The following is a 22,545-nucleotide window of genomic DNA, read 5'->3' as shown; positions in this document are numbered from 1 at the left end:
CGTTGTCGGAAGCATTTAAATAGCAATAGCCATCTCAATCGCTGTCGGTGCGGCGTTCGTCGGCGTTGCGGGTGACGACGGCGTTGAGCTGGCTGGCTGCCCCGGCCCGTTCGTTGCGCCGGTAGCGTTCGCTAGATCGTGACCTTACGCCGTGCCCTGAATCAGATGACCACCCTGACCACCAGTGCCCCACAAGAAGAAGCGTGAAGAAGGTCCTCCAAGGGCTAATCATGGTTGGGCCGGGCCGGGTGTGTAGGTTGGCGTGAGCCTGCCCTCCATCTGCCTGATCGGCCCGATTTTGGGCTGATAGGGACCCGGTGGAGAGTCGGTGGTGGGCGAGCGTGCCGGCCGAAGGGTTCCGTTGGTCACGCCAAATCACCTAATCAGCGCATTGTGCGCACCAGGACGGACGTTTGGAAAAGTATCTTAATTCGAGCCAAAGGTGGCCCCCGCTCGAGGGGACGAGGAAACCGCCTATGTCCGTCATTTCGGCAAAATCAACCATTCCACGAGTGCGACAGTGCGAATAATGCTGAATGTTCTCGTTGTATGGCGCGCGTGCTGTCCACAGGGAGAGAAAACGAGTTTCCGAAGGCAATGACGCGCCGGATGCCAACGGCCAGATGATACAATGTTTAACGCCGGCTGTCAGGATCGTCAACTTACACCATCCATTGCCTCCCATTGACAACCGATAGGTTAAGTAAGGTTATGTCAGTACGCAGAATGTCTGCCCTGCCGACGCCGGCCGCGGTGCCGTTTGTCAGCATTATTTCCATGAAAGTGCTCGGACATGTTTCCGTTTGTAACTAGCAACAGAGTTGCGTCTTTGCGGCCGCTAGCGTTCCTGTCTCATTTGCTGTTTGTATTCCATTTTAAATAAAGCATGCAAAAATGCACTCCAACTCAACCGCACCGTGCAAGGTGACGATGCCAATATAAGGATTTTAAATCAATTAAATTTGCTATCAAGTGGCGATATTTTCCTAACCTAAAGGTGTTTACTACAAAACCACCAAAGCTGAAAACAAAGCTTCTTAGAGAATACTTGAAAAATCTCAAGAAAAGACAGCTCAGATCGCAACCCAGTCACGTCCACTCGAGAGGTTCGCAGCCAACGTGCTATTCAAACAAGCCCCGCTTCGCAACTATGGCAACAGCGAGCATTAACACCGTTCAATTTATTTCTCACGCTTACGCATCATCGCGCCTCATTTATCGTCCCGGGAACAGGTCCCGGTAACGACGGCAACGCCCTCTGTGACACTGCAGGAAAATGAAATGCAGGTCTGACCGGCCTGGCCAGACAGCTTCATTTCGCATGCTAATCAATCAAAAAGTATCCTTCCGCGGGCAGCCAGAAGTCTCCCGGCGAGGATCACAATTAAACAAATGATCGGCCGACACACGGCCTTGCTCTGAAAATGGACAAAGTCCGTAACGGGGAAGGTTGGGCTCAAAGAAAATGAAATGCGTTTCCGCCGATGATTGGCTTCCTAAGAACCGGTGGGGCGAAAACAAACAGCCTCACTATCATCCCGTGACTACCAGACAATGTCGATCAGTCGTCGGTTTGAAGTGGATTGATTGCCGGTCGGTTCCGGACCGTCCGTACGGTTGGTAGCAAAGGGTTCCGATGATTCATTGCGCTCTACACATTCCCCAGTTCGCCGTGTTGATTAAAGGTGCACTCTCAGCGCCGATGACGCCGGGATGCGTTGCAGGTCGCTATTAATTACTGGCGATCATCGCGCACAGCTACGTGATAGCGGGTCGGCATGCCTTCTGATGCAGCCCGACCACGGAACCGCTGCCCTGGGAACACGGGTGGCTCGACTGACGTATCTATTATGCGCCGCTTCGTTTCCTTCGTTCGGCCAAACAATTAGCATTAAATCAATTGGCTCCGCGTGCGGCCACAGGATGGGTTCATTTCGATCGTTCAATCGTTAATCGCAATTCCGCTAACTACCGGGGCTATGCGGGAATTAACGCGAGCGAATGGTCGCGCATTTTTATCAGGTGCCGTGCCGTTTGCCATGGCCATCAGGCGATCGGAATTTTAAGGTCGATCCGAAGGCCTTCGCTCTGCGCTGCACGTACCGTTTGGAAAGTCGCAGCAGACGGTGGGCGACGGATCTTTATCCGTTACAAAAAAACTGACCAAAAACTGACCACCAACTGATGAAAAACTAGTTTTTGTAAAATCATAAGTAACATTATTGAGCTGTTCTTCGAAAAGCAGAATTAACCAGAGAACATATCACACAAATGCATACCTTTAGGCGCTGCTTCCAAGTTTTCGGAATGAAACACCTTAGTATATGGAATTACAGTTGCAATTTAAGTTTCTCCTGGTACTTGAGACAAACATGGTTGGGTCAAACAATTTTAAGCGACAGCGAGATCCTTCCAAAACCTTACGTGACACAAAACACAGGATGTTTTCGCCCAAATAACTGAAAACTCGATCGATTTTAAGGCACCAAATTTTAAATGCCAGCAGCATAAATTTGCATAATGTATGTAGCATCCCTTCGTATGTTAGCATCTTAATTGGCCGCTCGAGTGGTTTGCATTGAGCAACCCGTCCGTAGAAAAGGTTAAGGTGTATCCCGTGAGTTGGCCTTGTTCTTTTGTTGTTTTATCGATTTTATGTGACAAACCGCGGGTTTATCCTTCCGAAACCGTGCCCCGCCGAGCACGCGAGCGCTTCGATTGATGAGCATGACCTCCACCGACCCATTAAGATCCTTGATCAGTCACTGCACAGCACACGAACCTAATGAGCCTGGCCTTTTTGTGTCTTTATCCTGTGCGAAGCTAGTGAACTAGTTTAGCACAACGCGGACAGTCCCGCGATCATACCCGCGGCCCTCAGCGTCCATCAAGCTATCATGTCCCACTTGCAGCGCGCGCGCTGGTCGGGGGAGAATTAGTTTTCCGGTCCTAAACAAAAAGTTGCTCCACCCGCCCGGTCGCCCGATGGTCCCGCCGCCGCCGCCGCCACAGGAATGCACCATGCACCATGGGCACGAAGGCTCTCGACTATGGGCGACCATCATTAGGAAGCAAATTACCGGAGGGACCCTACCGAACGCCTCCCGGGCGAGGGGAGCGACTGCGCAAAACCAATTTTGAGGGTTCGCTCGTCCCGGGCGGCGGGGGGACGCACCCGACCGGTGCACTCAGTCACCACTGGAACGGATTAATCTGTTCGTTCTACTTTCCTCACACGAACGAGCCTCGGTATCTGTCGCGCTGGTGCAACCCGCTTGACTGGGGCTCTGCGCACTAACCTACTTCCGGACTAGCCCCTGGACCGGGACTAGCCACGGCTCATTTGAGGCCGCGGATTAGCGCGGGACACTCGCGGGAGCTCGTGATCACGGCAGCAGGTGGTGAAGGTGGAAGAGCGCCCATACAATCCCTAATCGCGGCTCCATCAACCGCGGGCTGCTGCGGTTAGGTAAGTCCTGTGGCTTTGTTCGTCGTAGCCAGCCCAGTCCCAGGCACGACTAGTTTTTTGCGCTCAGACTGTCCGTCGGCGACGTTCACTAATCGCGCATAACATGGGAACGATCGGCCTTCGGGAGCGAAACTCTAATAAACTGAACCAAATTCATCGCCGCTCGGTTTGGCCGCTCGAAGGATCGATCAATCAATCAGCGGGCCGGACTGACCGAACAATGCAATGTCTGGCTGGCTGGCGTTATGCAAACACTGTTGTTCGCGAATCGACGTTTTCTTTTTTCAATTATCATACGGATCCGCGACCGATCACCGGCTGTGTGAGGAGTGAGGCTATTAATTTTAATTCAATCAAAATCCATCAAATCCATCTAATCCACGGCCCCGTGCCACCCGTCGTGGGGTGTGTAACTTCATTTGTCGGCCAGTTCAGAGTCCGCCACTACCTTGTCTCGCCGAGGGGCGCACCTGGCTGAGGATTCCGTTGTGACGCCCCGCGAGGAGTTGCTGCAAATTGGTTGCCGCACCATTGTTCGGAGGACTGCCGGTCGGTGGCAGGGCACGACTAACAAGCGCTCCAGTACTGCCCCGATCACGATCACGGCGGCCCCAGAACGCCCTTCTCCACCTCTACATAGTCGCCAGTCGCCAGTTCGGGGCCCCAATGTCGGGAGATCCCAATCTCACCTGTCCGATAACTGGTGGCTCCGACCCGATGCAGTTCCTCGACGACCGCCGAGCTCGATGCCCGGCTTAGGTTTGGGGAGTTCAATTAAAATGTTCTATCGGAGCATTTTAAATATAGGTGCCCTAATGAAGCGCTCCCGAACCGCAAGGATGGCGCCCTCCGAACGGGTTTGCGGACCTGACGATGCAGCCCACGGGCCATATACCGGAACGGCTGCAGCAGCGAGCCGTTCGAAACCGTTACTGCGACCAGCGACACAGGAAGAGGCCGGTTCCTTCCCGTCCCGGGAATGCTTCACGTCGGCGTCCGGAATCTGGCCATCGACCGCTAAGCACGAGTCAAATTAAGGTCACTCGATCGGGCGCGAGCGCACGCTTCTCTCCTGGCCGCCGTTCTTGACACCGCCGCTGTTCGCCACGATTAATTGGAACTCGGCCGTAAAGTTGTTGTCTGTTCCCGGAGAGTCCCGGTATCTTCGGGCCGCCGGCGTCCACAGACCACAGACATTTGACCTCATCCAGCAGGCAGGTCCAGCTCTACTAGTTCCTCAGCATTGATCGGCTCCGACCGAGCTTAGGTCGCTCATATGGAGCGCAAACCGCCGACCGCTCATTACTCAGCTACGGCCGATTTACGACCAACCCGGGGAATCGGGTGTGTCTGCCGCGGGAAGAACCTCCACCACTTCCATTGTTCCGGGGGCCCTTTCGAGCGTCAAACCACACGCTCAGTTTGGTTGTGAGTGAGGGAAGCAGTAAAACTCACGATTTCTGAGAGTTTCAATCGATGTTATCGGCTGGACATGGAACGCCCTAATGCGACCGAAGCGATATGTAGGCCAAACGGTCTGGTCGGCTCAGGTCAATTCCTTTTTCCGCATCGGAGGTAAGGCTGGGCTCCTTCTGATAGGCTAATCTGTAATTGATCGACTTGCTCGATTTGCTTAGCGTAGTTGCGGTGATCTTTTGCCCGCTGGTTGGGCGGGGCCTTTCTCGAACCGCTAGGAGTTGACACGACTCAATTGCTGTCGGCAACAAGCTGCACATATGCAGCTTGTTACGAAACGGTACCACAAACCCCAGCTACGACGGGGCGAAAACTTCCCGAACGATCAAATAAACCGACAATCCGGCCATTGTGGGGGCGTCCTGCTAATCTCGTCGGCCGTGTGTGTGGTCAAATCGATCGCAGATCACGATTATGTGACGGCCAACCGTTTCCAGTCGGGCCCGAAATGCATTTCATGATTGCTTCTTCCGCCCGCACTATCGCCAACTGTCGCGCGGTCCATGCTCTGCGGCCATGTGGCCGTGCATGCTTTCCATACAATGGCATTGGCGAGACCATTTCAATCGTTATCCGAAGGGCGGCCCGAGCATGGCCTCCCCCGATATAGGCCTCCTCTACTTCGAGTGGCCGGTCATTTCCGCGCCGTGTCTGTCAGCCGCGAGGCGATGCAGATCAATAAAATCGGGTCGCACGATAAGCACCGACACCGCGGCGCGGCGCGGCTCGGTGTTGGATTTGAATAATCGGAACCGGGCTCGATCCGGGCGCAAGGAATGCGATACCTTTCCGGACCGCGCCGGGCGGAACGTACATTACTCCAGCGATCAGAGATTACAGGGCTCGCCCGGCTGCACGTCGCGGACCCTCCGACACGGATGGTGGGAATCACGGTCCCGGGGCACGTAATTTCTTCATTCTGCGCAATGCGCACATTCCGTCGCGCAGACCCACCCCGGACCACGATAATTAGCACAGAATTGACCGGGCGGAGCTCTAAGAACCCGGGAGGCCGGGAATAGGCACACGATGACGGAGGCATTCCCGAGGGATGTCGGGCGCGACCATTGCGGCTCGTCCACGCTTGTCACCGTTGGCCGTTGTGCTCCAGGTTTGACAAGTTGTCGCGCATCTATCATGGCCATATGCAACTCTCGCTCTGCGCCTTCTATGAGCGGTTGCTACGGTCAGCGTTCTTTGAGGGAAGGACTTCGCGCAACCCCCGAGACCGGAGAGTTGAAGATTTAGAGACACTTTTTGCTGATCAGCAAACGATTATCGCTTCACGGCGGGCTTGGAGAATGCTTGGTGGCTGGTGCGGGGATCAGTCCGCCAATGATCGCAAATGATCGCAATTGCTGTCAATTAAGTGTGGAGAGTTGTTGCACCATTCCAGGACCGTTGTCCCGCTTGCCTTATGGGTAAATGCCACAGCAGAGCCTCAATGGCAGCATGAAGAAGCGTTCTCAAGGTATTTTCCCCAGAGAATTCGGTAACGACAATGGCATAATGGTCACAGCAACGTACCATGCATCCTTTGACAACTTGGATCATGTTCCATTTTCTATTTTAAGGATTTGAGATCAATAAGTACGTAACAAGTGTCAATATAGCGTTGGCTTAAGCTCTGAGAACTGATTTTTTTAAATTTTGAGTATTATTGAAGATACCTAAAGAGGACGTAAAATGAAGACACATTCCACATATACAATGACAATATATACATATGTATTTCGGGAATTCGCTTATGACACGAAAAATGTTTCTTCACTCCTCTAAATCTATGTCATTACCTTTAGGATAGTACCGACTCTATGCCTAAATTTGTTTCAATTTTCGAAACGGTCTGAAAAGTTATTTTTATGAATAGGCTTCAACACGTTCTTCGTTTCGGCTCCTATCTCGAGTCGAGTTTATGGAGAAATGATCACATAATGATCACCGAAATGTGAGGCAAAAACATCACAAGGAAGTTAAAACAAGATTTGTCTCTGCATAAATGCGGTCTTTTTTACGCACGGCATTACGTAAACGACGCATAACACTCAAATAGCCATCTTTGTTGACAGTTTGACCAGTTGGAAAGAACTCATAATGCACCAAATCGAACAGAACGATAGGCAAAAAAAAGGGTTCCCGTTAGTTTTAGGCCACAATAATACAAACATTTGCTTACAAAAATGCTAGCAGCACAATAGCTTCAACAGGTTACCTTATGATTCTCAAAAATATATTAGAATTATTAATGGGACTGAATCGTATACAGTACCCAAGTACAGCTTGGTTACTTATGGACCGAACGTACGGATTGCCTCGCACAAGCAACACAACAATGTACGCCTGCTGGACAGCAAATGCAGTGTCCCCTTATTTTGCAAACTTTTTACAGCGCGGTCTGTTTTCGAAAATCACCGGAAGCCCCAGGAAGGCTAGTGCACCCGTTGACAACACTATCGACACCCTGCCGACAACAATGTTTCTGCTGCTGCAGCGAAAACGTGCCTTAAGTGGGTTTGCAAAATCGGTGCGTAGCTCCACCGTTCCGCCGGTCACTGTGGCCAACATTGTTGCCCAGCAGCCCAACAGCAAATTAGTTACGCGGCACTGCACTGCAGCACGCATTGGTCGTGATTCTTGCCAACCGTGCCTATCAGGTCCCCGGCCAACCCGACGTGTGATCGCTCGGGCCTCACAGAATGCACGGATGTGTTATTGATTACCGATTTCTTCCGCCTGCCATCTGGCCATTCTGGGTGGCAGGAAAACGCACTCGCACCCAATGGGCACCAAGGGGGGGTAATGGGGGGATTTAACTAAAAGCTAAGCGTAAGAAGCAGGAAATTAGATAGCTTACATCACCGCCACTCACGTTACTGATGAGAATGCCGCAGTACTCGCTGTTGCCGGACTTGGCCAGCAGGTTGAGGCTGAGCGCCAGCGAGGCCGATCCGTTGCCGAAGGTCATGCAGGCCGGTGTCCGAAAGTCCCGGGCGTGCACGACACCGTTGTACGGGCCGGCGAACTGGATCCGGATGTTCATCGTGCCCGACTTGCAGGTGGCCGTGACGTGCGGTGCGAACTCGGCGTCCTGTGCCGTAACCTGTGAAAGAAAACATCGAAACATGAGTACCAGGGATGTAACAATACCCTCCGGCCGACGGATCTGATTTATCTCCTTCCCGTTCCAGTGGTGTCCAAAAACTCGGCTTCAGAGTGGCCGTACTGCGCGCTAAGCATTATGTTTGATTTAATTAAGGCCCCGGAGCCCGGGACCGTTCCCAAAACGGGGTTCCACAGCTCGTCGGTGGTATTTTATGCAAATCCCGTCGGATGCGGGACGTTCCGGGGTGATCACGCTGGGCATCTGCCGGTGACTTTCACTTGCTGTTGGCATCGGTCAGTTGGGCAATGCGGTGGGCACCCTCATAATTTGAACCGCGTTACGGTGAAGGTGTTTTCGGAATTCGATTTGGCAATCCTGCGATCCCCGACGATGACCGCAAGGGCCGAAAGGGGATTCCATTGCTCAACCTCTTCGCACGACCAGCAGCAGATCCAGGCTATTTCATATTTCAACCCTTTCGACTGATCGCACGCTACGATTCGTGAGCCATTTCAATGTACCGAGAAGGGGCACTCGATTTCGTTTCGAACCCTGATGGAAAGTGCGTTTGCGTCGACTGGGCCGGGTCGGGTGTGGCACCGGTTGCAGAAAAACACCCGGCCCGGCTCGAATCGAATCGTGACAAAGGAATCGACGGAATCGAGGAGAAAACGAAAACGGCAAGCGAACGGAACGTGCCCGGCCATTAAATGTCCGAGCGGAACACCAAATTTGTCATCGCCGAAAACGGCCACCACTGGCTAACCGGAGCAAGTGGAGCGACCCTCAATGTCAGCGGCTCGTCGAAGGAAGCGGCTGAACTTTACAACCGGTTTCATGGTTCCGCATGGGCGAACCGCGCCTTGCTGCTGCGCGGGCTGCGTACCGTGGCAACCAAAACATGTTCTTGGCCACGACAACACAGACCTCCTAAAAATAAAACAACCCCTCCACACCGAAACAGATGTTTGCTAATGTCCCCCCGAATCTGGTCCTGTTTCGCTTGTCACTTTTGTGGGTGTAATCCTGTTTGGGTTCAAAGACACGATCTGTCCGAAATCGTCTTATGACAGAGCACAGAGTTCCTTCAGAAAGTGTATCGACCAAACGTCTCAAACATTTGGCCCCGCCCGGAAACTCCCAAAGTTATGCTACATTTCCCCCACTCTGGCCGCGGCATAAATTATAGTTGAAGGTGCTAACGGCACCGTGATGGCTGATAACCGGCGACCATCTGGACCGATAATTGGAGCGTTTGTGGTAGCGAGGGTCGGCAATTTATGAGGACGCGAACACAGGCCGTCCCGAACGCGCTAGGAGTCCGGCCTTTGGCTGACGGACGCAACACTTATCACTGTTGCCTTCACCGCCCAAAACGGTGGCCATCAAAACGCCATCTAAATCGTCTTCGCGCCCGACGAAGGTGAAAGATTGATTCCATTTTCGAAACCCGATCGATAATTGACGGTTCGCATCCGGCGCGAGCAGCTTTTATAGTCCTGCTGCTGCTGCTGCGCCTCGTGAATTCCGTCCACGGGCCCGTGAACACGTAATTGTCGATTTTTCAACCGACGAAAAATGTTTGTCTGCTCTAACGATAGAGGAAGCCACCGGGCGGCAGAGACCATGGTAGAGGAAGACCCCTCACCACGAGTGACCCACAATTAGCCTCACGATCGCATCGGCACCGTTCGATCACCATCCGGCGGCGAGAGACACATTCGGAGCAGGTGACGCTTCGGTTCGGTGGGAAACGCTTGAGTTAACCTCATTTTCAACACTTCACATCCCCACCCCCGGTGGCCGGTGATCATCCATCCATCCGTCCATCTATCCTTTTAATGAACCGACGCCGGTTACGATGCACATTTGCTGCGCTCGGAAGCCACGCCACGGACGGGGGCCCGGAAAAAGAGGCCTCCGGCCGGGAAATGACAGCCTGACGACAGCCTGAAGGTGTGGTGTTGGCGCGTTAATCATATTACACGGAAATGTGACGTGAATGCGAATGGAGAGAGAGACAGTCAAGCGTCAAGGAGTCAGATCGCTTGCAGACGTTTGGGGAGGGCCGTTGGCAAATGGTTGGCCGCCGTTTACCTTACCGCACTCACCGCTAATGATTATAGGGATGGTGTGGTGACACTTCTGCTTCGTTCGGGCGATCATTAGACGAGAACGAGCCATTGGGAATTCACATCACAATTGAAAACATTCCACACGAGCCTCCTAGTGGTGAGACCTTCATTTGAATAAGGCTGGTCAAGCGGCCGGTGTAATGAATGCTGGTCCCTCGCACTGGGCGTTCAATATTATGAATAACTTTTCCCTTTGAATTGAGTGTGACCCAGGAGAACATCACATGAACACAATTCTGTCTCTTTCATTGCTGTGGCACTTCCCAGACCAATTTGAACGAATAACGGTGGCCGACAGCTTTAACATAATATCCTTCTTCAATAAAAATTTGATTCGAAATCGATAGCAATTCACTCTAACTTATTTTGTGAAACGGAAACTAATTCAGTGGTTCGATTTCCATTGGACCAAAACATTGGATTAACTTGATTTCTTAAATTGGAAAAAGAACACAGTCGCAAGATATCAGTAACTCGGACTATTAACACTTACCCCATCCAACCATCACCCTGTTACTTTCACTGTACATTCCAATTTCATTCAGAATGAGATGTTTTGAATATTAAATAGAGGTACAGCATCTGCACATTGTTAGAAGCGGAACATTAAATGTGTAAGTTCTGGCTCCGTAAGTTCTGTTGTTTGGAGAGCTCTAGGAAAAGAACTCCACCAACTAATGGCATTTCGGTGCTGATTTTGCCGTAAAGTTCACTAGAAGCATTTTTTATTGGCAAAGTGCAGTCCAATAGCTTGTTAGAAAACTCGTTGCAACTCGCGTCACATTTAGTAATATGATATACCACACTGTAATTACTGTTTCATTTAAAAATAGACATTACAACGTTTCCATGCCAACAAAAGCAATTCGCTTTAGAATAAACATCAGAATGAGGGTGATCCATTAAGTGTTTGGAATTTATAGTACCGATTACTTGACTTTTTAAACATCAAACTTCATTCTGGAAATAATAAACATTTTCTTCATTCAAACAACAACAACAGACTTTTATTTTTACGAAATGAAACGCTATAAGCTTGCAGAAAATTGGGAACTGTGAAAAACTTTATAAAGTGGTGAGTTTACAACTCAAACTGTACCATATGAAGAAGGCGAAGCCGTAGTCGTCGATGGTGTACGCTACCGAAAAATTCTGGCTGATTGGTTCTTCGGCGAAATTGACGCTGAAAACATGGACGACATGTTTTTTACGACAGGACGGCGCCACATGCCGTTCAGCAACAGCCACAATAGTTATTTTGAGCCCCGTCTTCGGAATCCAAACACTAGATAAACCAGTAAATCGGTAAGAAAGTTCCATCAGTAAGAAAGTTCCGTAATAGTGATCAGCAGTGTAATTTTACTGTCGACTGTCAGTCGTAACTATTCATCAGCACCCTGACTAATCTATTAAAACAATAAGCTTCTCCAAGTGACAAATCTCCTTAGAATTTCTAAAAGAGCTTGATGTAAATTAAAAGTAGCATTGAATCTGGTAATACACTGCTGGTCAATGAAATAGGTAATTGTGTGAAGCTGATACAATTTGAACTGTACTCAAGCCATTACTAAACCAATGATCACCAAACTAATACTGTACTTAGATATACTAGTTTAAGTCATTTTTTTGCTATGTTAGTGATACTTATGTCAAAAGTGACAGGTGTGTTACCACTTATTTTGACAGCAGTCTGATATGGCCTGGTCAATAAAATAGGTAATTCGTTGTATACGATGCAATTTCACCAGACTTTTTGAACGAAATTGGTTTAATTGGTCTTGTTGTAATCAATTTTCAATTGTGAATCTAAAAAAAGGGTTATTTCCGGGTAGAACATCTAGAATGGTCAGAAGAACTCATTGCAATCCTTGAGGAAAGAAAGATTGTGAAGAATCTACGCAACGAAGGCGCGAGGTACAAAAGCAACGCCGAACTACTAGGAAAATCAGTAAATTTTGTGAGAAATGCTTTGTTGTGGAAAAAAACAAAGGAAACGCGAGTTAGACCAAGAAAAACCAAACCAACGATAGATCATCGCATATCATTTTTGTCCAAAGCGGATCCGTTTGGTGCATCCAGAGCGATTTGCTCAATAATAAATAACATTATTAGCCCAAAACCTGTCCATAGGCGGTAACAAGAAGCTAATCTACTAGGGCAAATTGCAAGAAAAGTGCCACTATTGATTTAAAAAAAATTACAGATGAGGTAACAGCTTGCTGCTCAATATCGTTCATGGCAAGGTACCGAGGGTTACGAAAAATTGGCATAATATTTTATGGAACGACGAAACCAAAATAAATTTGTTTCGTTCGGACTCTCAGTGTAATGTTTGATGACCTGCTAGCAAATAATTCCATCCCAGGTTTGCAAAAAAAATTTTTAAACATGTAGGTGGAAATATCATGATTTGGGGATATTTTTCATGATCTGGTATAGGTCCCTATTTCAGAGTAAAGAGCACCATGCATGCTCTCGAGTATAAAACAATTATGGAAGACGTTTATGCTGCCTTACGTAGAAGAAAACATGCCACTGAGATGGATAGTTCAACCAGAAAACGATCCCAAGCATACGTCATAGCTTATGATATCGTGGTTTGATGGCAATAATGTGTCAGTTTCGCCTTGGCCAAGTCAGTCTCCTGACCTAAACCATTTTGAAAACTTGTGGAATACCTTGAAGCAAAAGTTAGCTGGACAATAGTTTTCAAACAAAGATGAATTGTGACAAAAAGTGCAGCAGGAATGGTATTCCATTCCAGTAAAAACTTGTCAGGATTTGGTCGATTCGCTGCCAAGAAGAGTGCATAAAGTTCTCCAAAACAACGGTGGATATACGGGGTACTGACTAATTTTGAAATAAAATATTGATTTTTGACAATAGAAAAAGAGTAAACCGTGTAAATTCATTAAAATTTGACATACACGTAGAATTACCTATTTTATTGACCAGGTACTTTTAACAGGTTTCTATTGTAATAAACGAATTCCTAGAATTTTTCACTTATTTTAGACTATCTTTATCTTATTTTTAGTTCTTCTATCTTATGCTATCATTGTAATACCTGTGAATTTAATAGGTTTTGAAAAATGATCAAATAACGCAGCTTAAATACAGTTACCTATTTCATTGACCAGCAGTGTATATCATCTAAGCATACGATTTAATTGAAAACAAGTCCAATTATTAATCTGATGTAATGCACAATTCGTGGAACAAAGTTGTCCAAGCACCACCAGTTTTCTCATACTACCTTCTAGAATCCAAGCACCATTTCGCACACATTTCGCATCGTGCCACTCGGAGCCACTTGGCCGTTGATCACTTCCGGTCCGGTTGATGCATGCCAGTGATATGATTCACTTTGGCAAAGTGCACTCATTATCTATGACGCAGCTCCGGGGGCCCCGTTTCAACACCAATTTATCAGTCACGACGATGACGATGTCGACGATGTTCAATGTCACCGGACAGGGGAGTACAGGAAAATTATCGCACAGCGGCGGGTTAGAACGATACGATCAGCGCGGACGTGAACCAATCTGCTCCGATCTGCATTACGCGCCCTTATGCAACCGAACGATCATCAAACACACACACACACACACACACACACTTGTCCACAGAATGGCGAGTGACCTCAATGCAGGAAACCAGAAACTCGTTGGTGCCACCGAAAGATCAACAACCGTTTTCGCGGACATGATGGAAAGTGAATGGTCATACCATATGGTGGCCCGACCGAAGGGATGCTGTTGCATTAGCATGATCTATTGCTTGTCCCAGGTGTCGCTGTTTTCGGTGACGTCGGTCGGAATGTTTATCCGTGGGGCGCATCTAGGCGGTTTTGCATATGCAATGCGCTGCCGGTTACGTCACCATGCGTCGGATAGTGACAAACGGCGCTGCAAAACCGATCGGTCGAGCAAACAATAAGCGGCCTGCGTGCGCCGTTGTTTAAATGTTGCATGCTAACGTGTGCTAGTTGCTGTTGAGCTGTTGATTTGCTCCACATTTAGCCCGCTCTCTCTTTGTTGTTATGCTATTATTTACTCCAAAGACCTCCGCCCAGGCACAGAGACCTGTGTGACCTGTGTGCGTTTGGTGTTCTGCTTTGACAAGGGACCAACGGAGCGCGAAACACAATTAAAACAACAGTCAGATGAGAGAATCGAATCTAGCCGTTTACAAAAAGGTAATTAAAAGCTTCAAAACATCGCTCTCACCTAGCTATTACATCCTTGAAAGCGATTTTCGATTCTCGTCATTTCGTGGTTCCACTTCCACTTCCATCGACGCCACTTTGCCCAGGTGAAGTGGTGGGTCCCTTTAAATTCACACGCATATCAACGACCACCGAACCGGAACCGGGCCGTAATTGTCTAAATATTAAAAAGGAAGACGTTTTATCGCACTCGCACACTTGAGTAGGCTTCAGCTCGAAAATAAGATAATGACTGTTGACTGCTCCCGCACTAATCAAGTGGAAATTCGTTAAACTTATCCCGGCCTCATTGCCGTTGCCGTTTACGGCCCGGCCGCAGCCTACGCGCGTCGCTTCTGTTGATTCAAGATCACGCAGAAAATGAAATAAATTAGGCACGCTCTTTCCTCCGGCAACCGTAACCGTGGCTCTGTTCCGAGCCATGTCTACGTCTGACGGCAGCAGTCTCAACAGTAAACGCCACAATAAAAAAAAGGTTAGCTCCAGCTTAACGGCAAGTGCGGCACGCACGAAAGGTCTAGGACGTCTAGTTGCCAAAGAAGATCTCGGCATCTTGGCGCGCCCGCACACTCGAGAGCAAATCCATTGTTCTGGTCCAGAACACGTGTGTGTGTGTGTGCGTGTGCATACGATTAGTGGCCGCCGCCCCGCCCGTAGCGTTTAGACACTCAACCTTTTTGGACCAACCGTTTTTACGGGCAAGAATTAGAGCATGCTAGAAACGCCCAGACTCCGCCCCGCCGGGGGGTTTCTATTGTTTTCGGACAGTGTCCGGTGAGTCGGTGAGTCCGGTCAACGAACGTGTGATCGGCTGTGGTCGCGGGACGTGCGGTGATCGAAACAGCGTAGTGCAAGCGACGAACCCCGTCGCGGGATGGCCTTCGGTGACGAGTGGGACGATCGCAGGCGAGGTGCACTTGTGTCGCCCACTCTGGCTGTGCGCGAGTAGTTGAGGAGGTGTCAAGAACGCGTGCAGCAGCAGCACCCGTTGCTGTTGTAGCCTTCTACAGCTTACGTGGGTTTCCCGGTGACCCTCGGAGCCCACCAAGGCCAATACAGCAGCAGCATTCCCGTAGGCAATCGTAGATATCCGCGCTGCCGCTTGAGAGAGTGATGACTCTGTCCGACGAGCGAATTGCGGAACTGCGTTCCTGGTCTGTGATGACCTGTGGTGTCCTGGCCGTGGGGGTATCGTTCTCCCAATTTTATACGCCCACGAGACCGCGAATTGCGTTCTATCCACGTCGCCTTTCGCTCTGGAAACCACAAACCGCAAAGCGCCGCGCGCACTTCACCGGCCGCAAGAAAGGATTTGTGAATTACAGTTGCAGCGAGTCATTTTGCGTTTATTACTAGCCACACTAGCCGACCGGTCCGTCGTCGTGACTGCAACCGGAACGCTACAATGTTGCCGATGCGTTATGCTGCCGATGATACGATGCGCTGGCGCCGTTCGCGCCTCCGAGCCTAATCGCCGTGCTGCACTGCCCTGCCAAAGTCCCGTCTGCCATGGTACGCTTCACGGCGAACGGGTCTTGCGTTCCGTTCGAGATGGAAATGGCGGAAACCTTTTCGCAGCGTGGACCGCGTAGCCAACATCCTCGACCGGTCCGCTACTTTCGGTGGGAAAGCTGCCAAAAATGGCAGAAAAAATAAATAAAACCAAATCAACAGAAGCAACCCACATCCCATCGCGTACGAATCGCGCGGATTTGCGAACGCAACTAGCAGCAGCAGCCAGTGGGCTGGTTACAATGCACGCATCCCAACCACGCCAACCTTTCGGCGAACGGTACGTGCGCTTTGGAAAGTGTGCCAAATACCGTTCCCTTCCTGGCAGTGGTTTTTGGCAGTGAAATGGAAATTGTATTCTTTCCGAAAACCACTGCCAACGGCTGCCGAGAGCAGCGGTGGGAAAGCTTTCTAATTAACTAGACTAATGTGATAGGCCAAGTGGTACAAGTATGTATTTCGAGGCTGCAAAACTAGGCTCAACAAATGGAATATGCTTGTTGGTTATGTTACTAAGCGGGTTTTTATGAGTGTACAACTGTAACTGTGTTGAAGGAATCCCAACAGGAAGTGTTTGCCTTTCAGGCCAATCAACCGTTCAATTTCAATTAATGGAATATTGTTTTTGCAATCAAACATACTTTCCGTACCAAATTTCGGTAATGTTTAATGTACAATTTTCCCGAGATACCATTATATTACCAAACGGGCCTTGAACCCAACTCTTGAGTTTCCAGTGTTCTTTCTTAAACTAGTTGTTGACGATACCTATTGTTGTTAACTACAGTTGTTGACGTAAACTAGGGGACCACCGCCGGGACAGGAGGCCGTTGTCCCAGAGCGGTTCTGAGCTGAGCTGAGTTCTTCAAGAGCAAAAAAAATAGTTGTTCACGATCGAAATGAACAACTTCTGGACATTGATACTCAGTGGATTTTCCACAAACTCCACAGAACAAACAGTTAAGCATTTGTTAATATAGAATAGACAAATATTGACAAAAAAATTACCATCCAATTATTACACAAAAACTTTGCGCAAAGATCGCCTTTTATCGATAATATTGTTAAGCGATAGGTCTTGAAACAGAATAAAAGCAGAACAAATAAAGTTACAACAATAGAACCGCAAGTAATCGAATCAGGATCATATTACATAATACAAAAATAACATAGAAATAATAATAAAAGGGAAATACATTCAATATGACGAGGAAAGAAAACCAACTCAACAACACACGACACAGCTTGCCCTTCGCGAGAAAGGCATTTGGAGTTTGCCTGTTCGGCTGCAATCATTAGAGACGATTGCCCGCGGTGGGCGGTTCAACCCTATCAGCGGGTCCACCCTGCACAGCATGTGACGCAATGAAGCAGTATAAATATGCCACAAACCCATAAACCTGACCTCAACCGGGCCCTGCACCTTAATCCGATCGCGATGAAAACGGCCCGGAGCACCGGGCGGCTACGGATTGCTAACCAACGATCGAACCGGCCATTCGCTGGTGTGGCTAGTGAAATTATTCGATTTCACTCTCGTTCTTCGCCTGAGCCAGACGACCACGACTATGGCATAGGACGTCCGGGAACGACCAACAACAAAAGAGGTCCGCGCGATCCGACCGTTGTGGCAAAATCAAGTGAATAATTTGAAGAAGAAAAACGTTTTCCGAGCAATGGCGAAGGATCGCGATTGCATTTCGATCCGAGGTCCGGGATCCGCTTGGCGTGTGCGCGCCCAGGGAAGGTGTCGCCCTGCCGTTCACCGGTGCATGTTTATTACGAACCCAGCGGGGAGGGCATAATTCCGGCCAAACGAGCAGTCCGGCGGGGTTCCTTATGGTTCCCCTGCTGGCTGGCGCGCCTCAGATGGTGTTTTATGACAAGAAGGTGCTCACAACGACCGCAAAGCCCTCGGTTGTCGTTGACATTGTTTTCTCGCCCCCGGAGGGCTGCAGATCCCCTGAGAAGATCCGAGAACTAGTCCTCGCTGGCAACATCGTAATTCTGAAGGAGTTCACGCACGCACGCACGTGCTGCGTGCTGGCTGGCGGGCACCATCACAATGGGTCCATGTGGTGGGCTTGGCACCCCGGTCCGAGCGCAACACCATCGGTCAAAATCGGATAGCGCGACATTCCTTTTCCGTGGCCCGGAGTGATCGCGGAAATCTGGCCGATCTGGTGCGGTCGATTCCCGGTCCACCAAGCCCTGGCGCACAATGGCTCATTACCATTGAAAGCAATCGGTTCACCAAAAGCACCACCGCTCACTGCCGCCTTGACTGCTGATCCGCATAAGCTGATTAGTGCAAGTTCAGGCCCTGCAGGCGATCGGCACCGGGGCGACCATTTTGGTAATCGCGTCACCCAGGCACTCCGAAGGGACACCGAAAGGCTCTGCGTTCAGGTTCTTACCCTTTGGCCTGAGGCACATGAGCTACGTGCGCCGCGCGGATCTAATTACTTCGGCACCCGAGCTGGCACCCGGTATGTTGCACACACATGGTCCAAGCGGCGGGACTCGAACCATTCACCCGGGGTGCAGTTTTGGGCACCACGGATCCGACATGTGATGAAAGGAATTTAAATTAAAGGGGCAATTCGAGGCGACCGGGTTATTGTGCTCCGGCGGCTCGTTCGTTTTATGGCATCTTTTACACCTTTCTAATGGGCCGTGGGAGCAGTTCTCCGTTTTCGAGAGGGCCACCAAAAACGTGCCTATCCTTGAGGGGTTGCCCAACATCGAACACCACATAGTTTGCTCCGTAATGGCAAAACAGTTTTTTTAGCGGCAATCAATACTCGTGGAAGGTGTGTATGCCTCTAAACAATGTTTTTTTCTATTTTCTCCAATTTTGTCCATAATCAGATCCTCTGTTTCTTCCATCTACAGCGTGCGTGAAACACAATACCGTTTAGATGCCCACCTCGGGATTTATGGAAACAATCGAGTCTGATTAAATAATTTTCAATCATTTTTCTGTTGCTGAAGAACCCAAATTTTAATAACCTTAACACGTTGTTCTGTTGTTAAACGATTCATTTTCTGAAATGGCAGATATTCAACTAACTCCACTTGGATTGACAGATAAATTCGAGAACTGTAAAATGTCCGCCCTGGAATTTAGAAATTTACAAAACTGATCACCCTGTATTTTCATACTCTCATCGTTTTCATTTTTTGTGGGTTTATTGTGTTTGATTCATTCAGCTTAGGTTAAATTTGTTTAGATTTAATTTATTCTTATCATCATTAGCTTGTCAATTTGTCAATTCGCAATGGAGAGTACATCATCTGTCGATGAATCGGAGAACTGTTCCAGCAATCGATTAGATGCGCTGCAATTAACGTGTTTTGAGTTGCTCTAAATTGTTTTACAGTGTTTTTCCAACTACTCTGCATCTGTTGGATCACCAGAGATACCGGATACGAATGACAGAAAGCTGTTAATTTGTCCACAGTCGCAAGACTATTGAACTGACCATTTCTAGATTTTGAAAACTTACCAACATTGCGACTAAATCCTCAACAAAGACTTTCGCAAAAAAAAAACCCACAACAACCACAACTCGTTCTGAAGCCCGCAAACCGGTGCCACTCAGCAGCAGCAGCTCAGTGTTTCAGTGGCCTCCTGCAGCCCCCTCGTTGGTCCCGTTCCGAGAACGAGGGCTATCGTCGTGTAAATCATGACAATTTGTTCTCACTACCTCACCGTCACCGAGCGATAATCAGCTTCCAATCCTAGTTCTTTCCAGGGGCTAGCTTTCAACAACGACAGCGACCGTGCCGTGCGCAAAACAGATTGCCTTAATTAATAAGTACAACCCGTCCCCGTCAGCGCTGGCGCAGCTTCTGTGAACTGCCGCGGTCAGAGTCACACCTCGCGCTTCCACGAGCAATACACACAGAAGCATCTTCGTCGGGTTTTTTTCCGGTTCCGGCCTGCATCTCTCATCCAGCCCCGCCACGTTCTGCGCGATGCCTACGGTAGCCGTGTGGCTTGTCACAATCGCGTTTAGCGCACCGGCGGATACCGTTAGTGCTTTCACTTATCAGTACCGATCGGGGGCGGCTGCCGAGAATTGAAGTTCTTGCCACGCGCATCACCGGCAACGGCATCCTCGTTCCTCGAGTGGGCAATTAATTACTCCACTCCGCTGTGGAGTGTAATTGTTATTTCGCTTCACGGAGCAGCCTCGATTACCGGCGAGTGATTACGTTTCTTGGGAAGTCATACTCCAACGCCCAAACGGCATTACCCTGACGGACCGGTGACGTTCGGTGCTGTGTGGCTGGACTAATTAACCGCGCAGGAGTCTGCTGGGAGGGAGGGAGGCCACATAAGCGCACCAGAAGGTACACTCTACTCACGTGCGACATTCGGAGCCGGAATTCAGCTCGAATCCGCCGGTGGCGTGACCAGATGGCATAACTGATTGATATTTGCGTTGCACCTGTCGTCCACGGCCACGCCCGCGTTATGATTGAGTGATCGGAAATTAATACAACCTCCGCCTCCACCGGGACATTCCGACATTCCCAAGCGCCTCGGCATCGAAGCGTAACGATGCCAGCCAGGTTCGGCCAAACAAATCCAGTCGAAACGCGATATGCGGCTGGCAGCCCCAACCAGCCAGCCAGCCGATCACCATTTCTAATTGGAGATCGATGCGGACTTCGTCGGCTGGTGGCAGCAGCTTGCGGATACGGTTCGGTTCTGCTTCGGGAAAAAATAAAGCCCCGTTCGGCTGGGCTCTTCTAAACGGGAGCATCCAATAATCGAAAACCTGCGCACGACTAAGCCCGCTAACGGAATCGGCGGTGGCCGCCTCGTCAAGGGCCGCCTCGCGAACTAACCGATCCGTTCGTTTCCAATTGACTTTCCCGCACTTCTAGCCCTTTCTCCGTGGCTCCATTCTTGGGCCCACGCCAGTGGTCTGTGCGCTGAAATTGGATGGAAGGAAATTATACTTCTCCGTACCAACTAACGCCCGGTAACGCCCTCGACGGAGCCACGAGGAGATGGCCACCAAAAACCAATTATCAAAACGCACTAAACAGATGTTGAACACCTTGTTCACACCACTGGCCCCTCTCATAGAGCAAACTGGTGGCCAATGCAATTAAGCGTTACTTTGCGTACATCCCGGGAGCAGGTTGTTCTACTAATCGGCACACACTGGGCCGCGCGATGTCTTACGCATCAGGGTTCTGCATGAGTCACCTTCAGCTTCTGGGCCCGGGGCTCATCATGTGTTGGGCGAGTTTCGCTCCTTGCCCACCTCACTCACCGTAATCGCTCGTTAGCGGAATCGCTGAGCGGAATTTCTACCTCCTTAAGCTCAGGTCCGCGCTAAGTGAACGGTACCAGATATTGAGCGGGAACCATCACGAGAACCCGTGTTGGCGTGTGTCGTGCAGCACAGTTAAATACATTTCTTCACATTCTTACGAAACACGTTAACAGCCCAAAATGTGCCCCGCTCCCCAGGACGGATCATTTAGCTCGGGCCAAGCCCGCCAGCCCGCCCGCCATAATTTTAATCGCTTCTCGAATCCCGGACAAGCGGGGGCCCAGAAAACCTGTTTGACCGTTCGCCGAGCAGCGAACGCTCGATGCAGCGAACTCTGTGAGCTGCATTGCGAAATCAATATGGTTTATGTTGATTGGCTGGCGAGGCCATGTTGTACTGTCCGTTACAATGCACCCTCGACGCGGGAACCCCTCACAATGAATGACTGTACGGGCACGGGAACAACAACTGGGGCCTGTTACCCCCGGCGAAGGACGCGAAGGACGCGGTGCAAATGATTTAAAGTCCGTTCGGGGCAACCAAGCCTGAGGTACCGAGATCAACCTAACGCCCACGACGGCCCACGGCGCGAGGTCGGTCGCCGAATGTGTATTAATCCTTTACGGCCACTCCCGAAACCGACGGTGGAGACACCACGCCGCACCACGGTGCGCGAGCGGTTCGGTTTACCGGTTTCCGAAATCGAACGACAGCAACGCCCGGGCAGGCGACGAACCCGCGCGAAACAAGGAACCCGGTCTCTGGCAGGCGGCAGTGACTTCATTACTTCTCGTGCTGTAGGCTGTGTGTGTGTGTGTGCTTTACCAGCACCGATTAATGCTACTCACAGACGCCCGCTCACGGACCACGATCACTCCCCGATCGGTCACGATCAGGCGTACCGGGCCCGGGGTTTGCAATTGATTGCAAACCTGCCACTAGATATCGTTTTGAGGCTGATAAATCATCTCACCACGGAACGGAATCACTTTTTCTGTCGATCGCGTCGAGTGGTGCTGCAAACCACAACTCATCACAAAGGCCCCCTAAAAACCGGCCCTCAGGCACACACCGTAACGAAGCTCAGCGAACAGGCAAATTTCAGGCACCGAAAGACCAGAACCGGTTTCTCCGCCAAAATATGTGGCAGGACACCCCGATGCCCGGCTGAAGCGATTTAAAACAAAACTCCCCGCCGGCGGAGGCCCAGCAACTCCCAGCATCAGGAATGCATCGGCCAGGCTACCCTCTCGTAACGATGACGCAACGGAGTGCAGCTGCAGCAGCTACCCGGACTCAGTCGGACCATTTGGTGGACCATTCTG

General features: G+C 50.0%; 1 protein-coding gene across 2 annotated transcripts in view; it reads right to left on the bottom strand.

Moving 5' to 3' along the window:
* LOC128270421 (uncharacterized) overlaps positions 1-22,545 on the bottom strand; it is a 39,458-nt gene that overhangs the window by 7,900 nt on the left and 9,013 nt on the right. Inside the window, exon 3 of one of the 2 annotated variants that reach the window (XM_053007818.1) lies at positions 7,800-8,045. In XM_053007818.1, the coding sequence (XP_052863778.1) occupies positions 7,800-8,045 (246 nt within the window). The remainder of the gene's footprint in view (positions 1-7,799; positions 8,046-22,545) is intronic. The other variant, XM_053007819.1, reaches the window with a different exon arrangement.

This window comes from Anopheles cruzii, chromosome 3 (assembly GCF_943734635.1).
Source record: "Anopheles cruzii chromosome 3, idAnoCruzAS_RS32_06, whole genome shotgun sequence".
Taxonomy (NCBI): Eukaryota; Metazoa; Arthropoda; class Insecta; order Diptera; family Culicidae; genus Anopheles; species Anopheles cruzii.
This window is presented reverse-complemented; position numbering and strand designations above follow the sequence as displayed.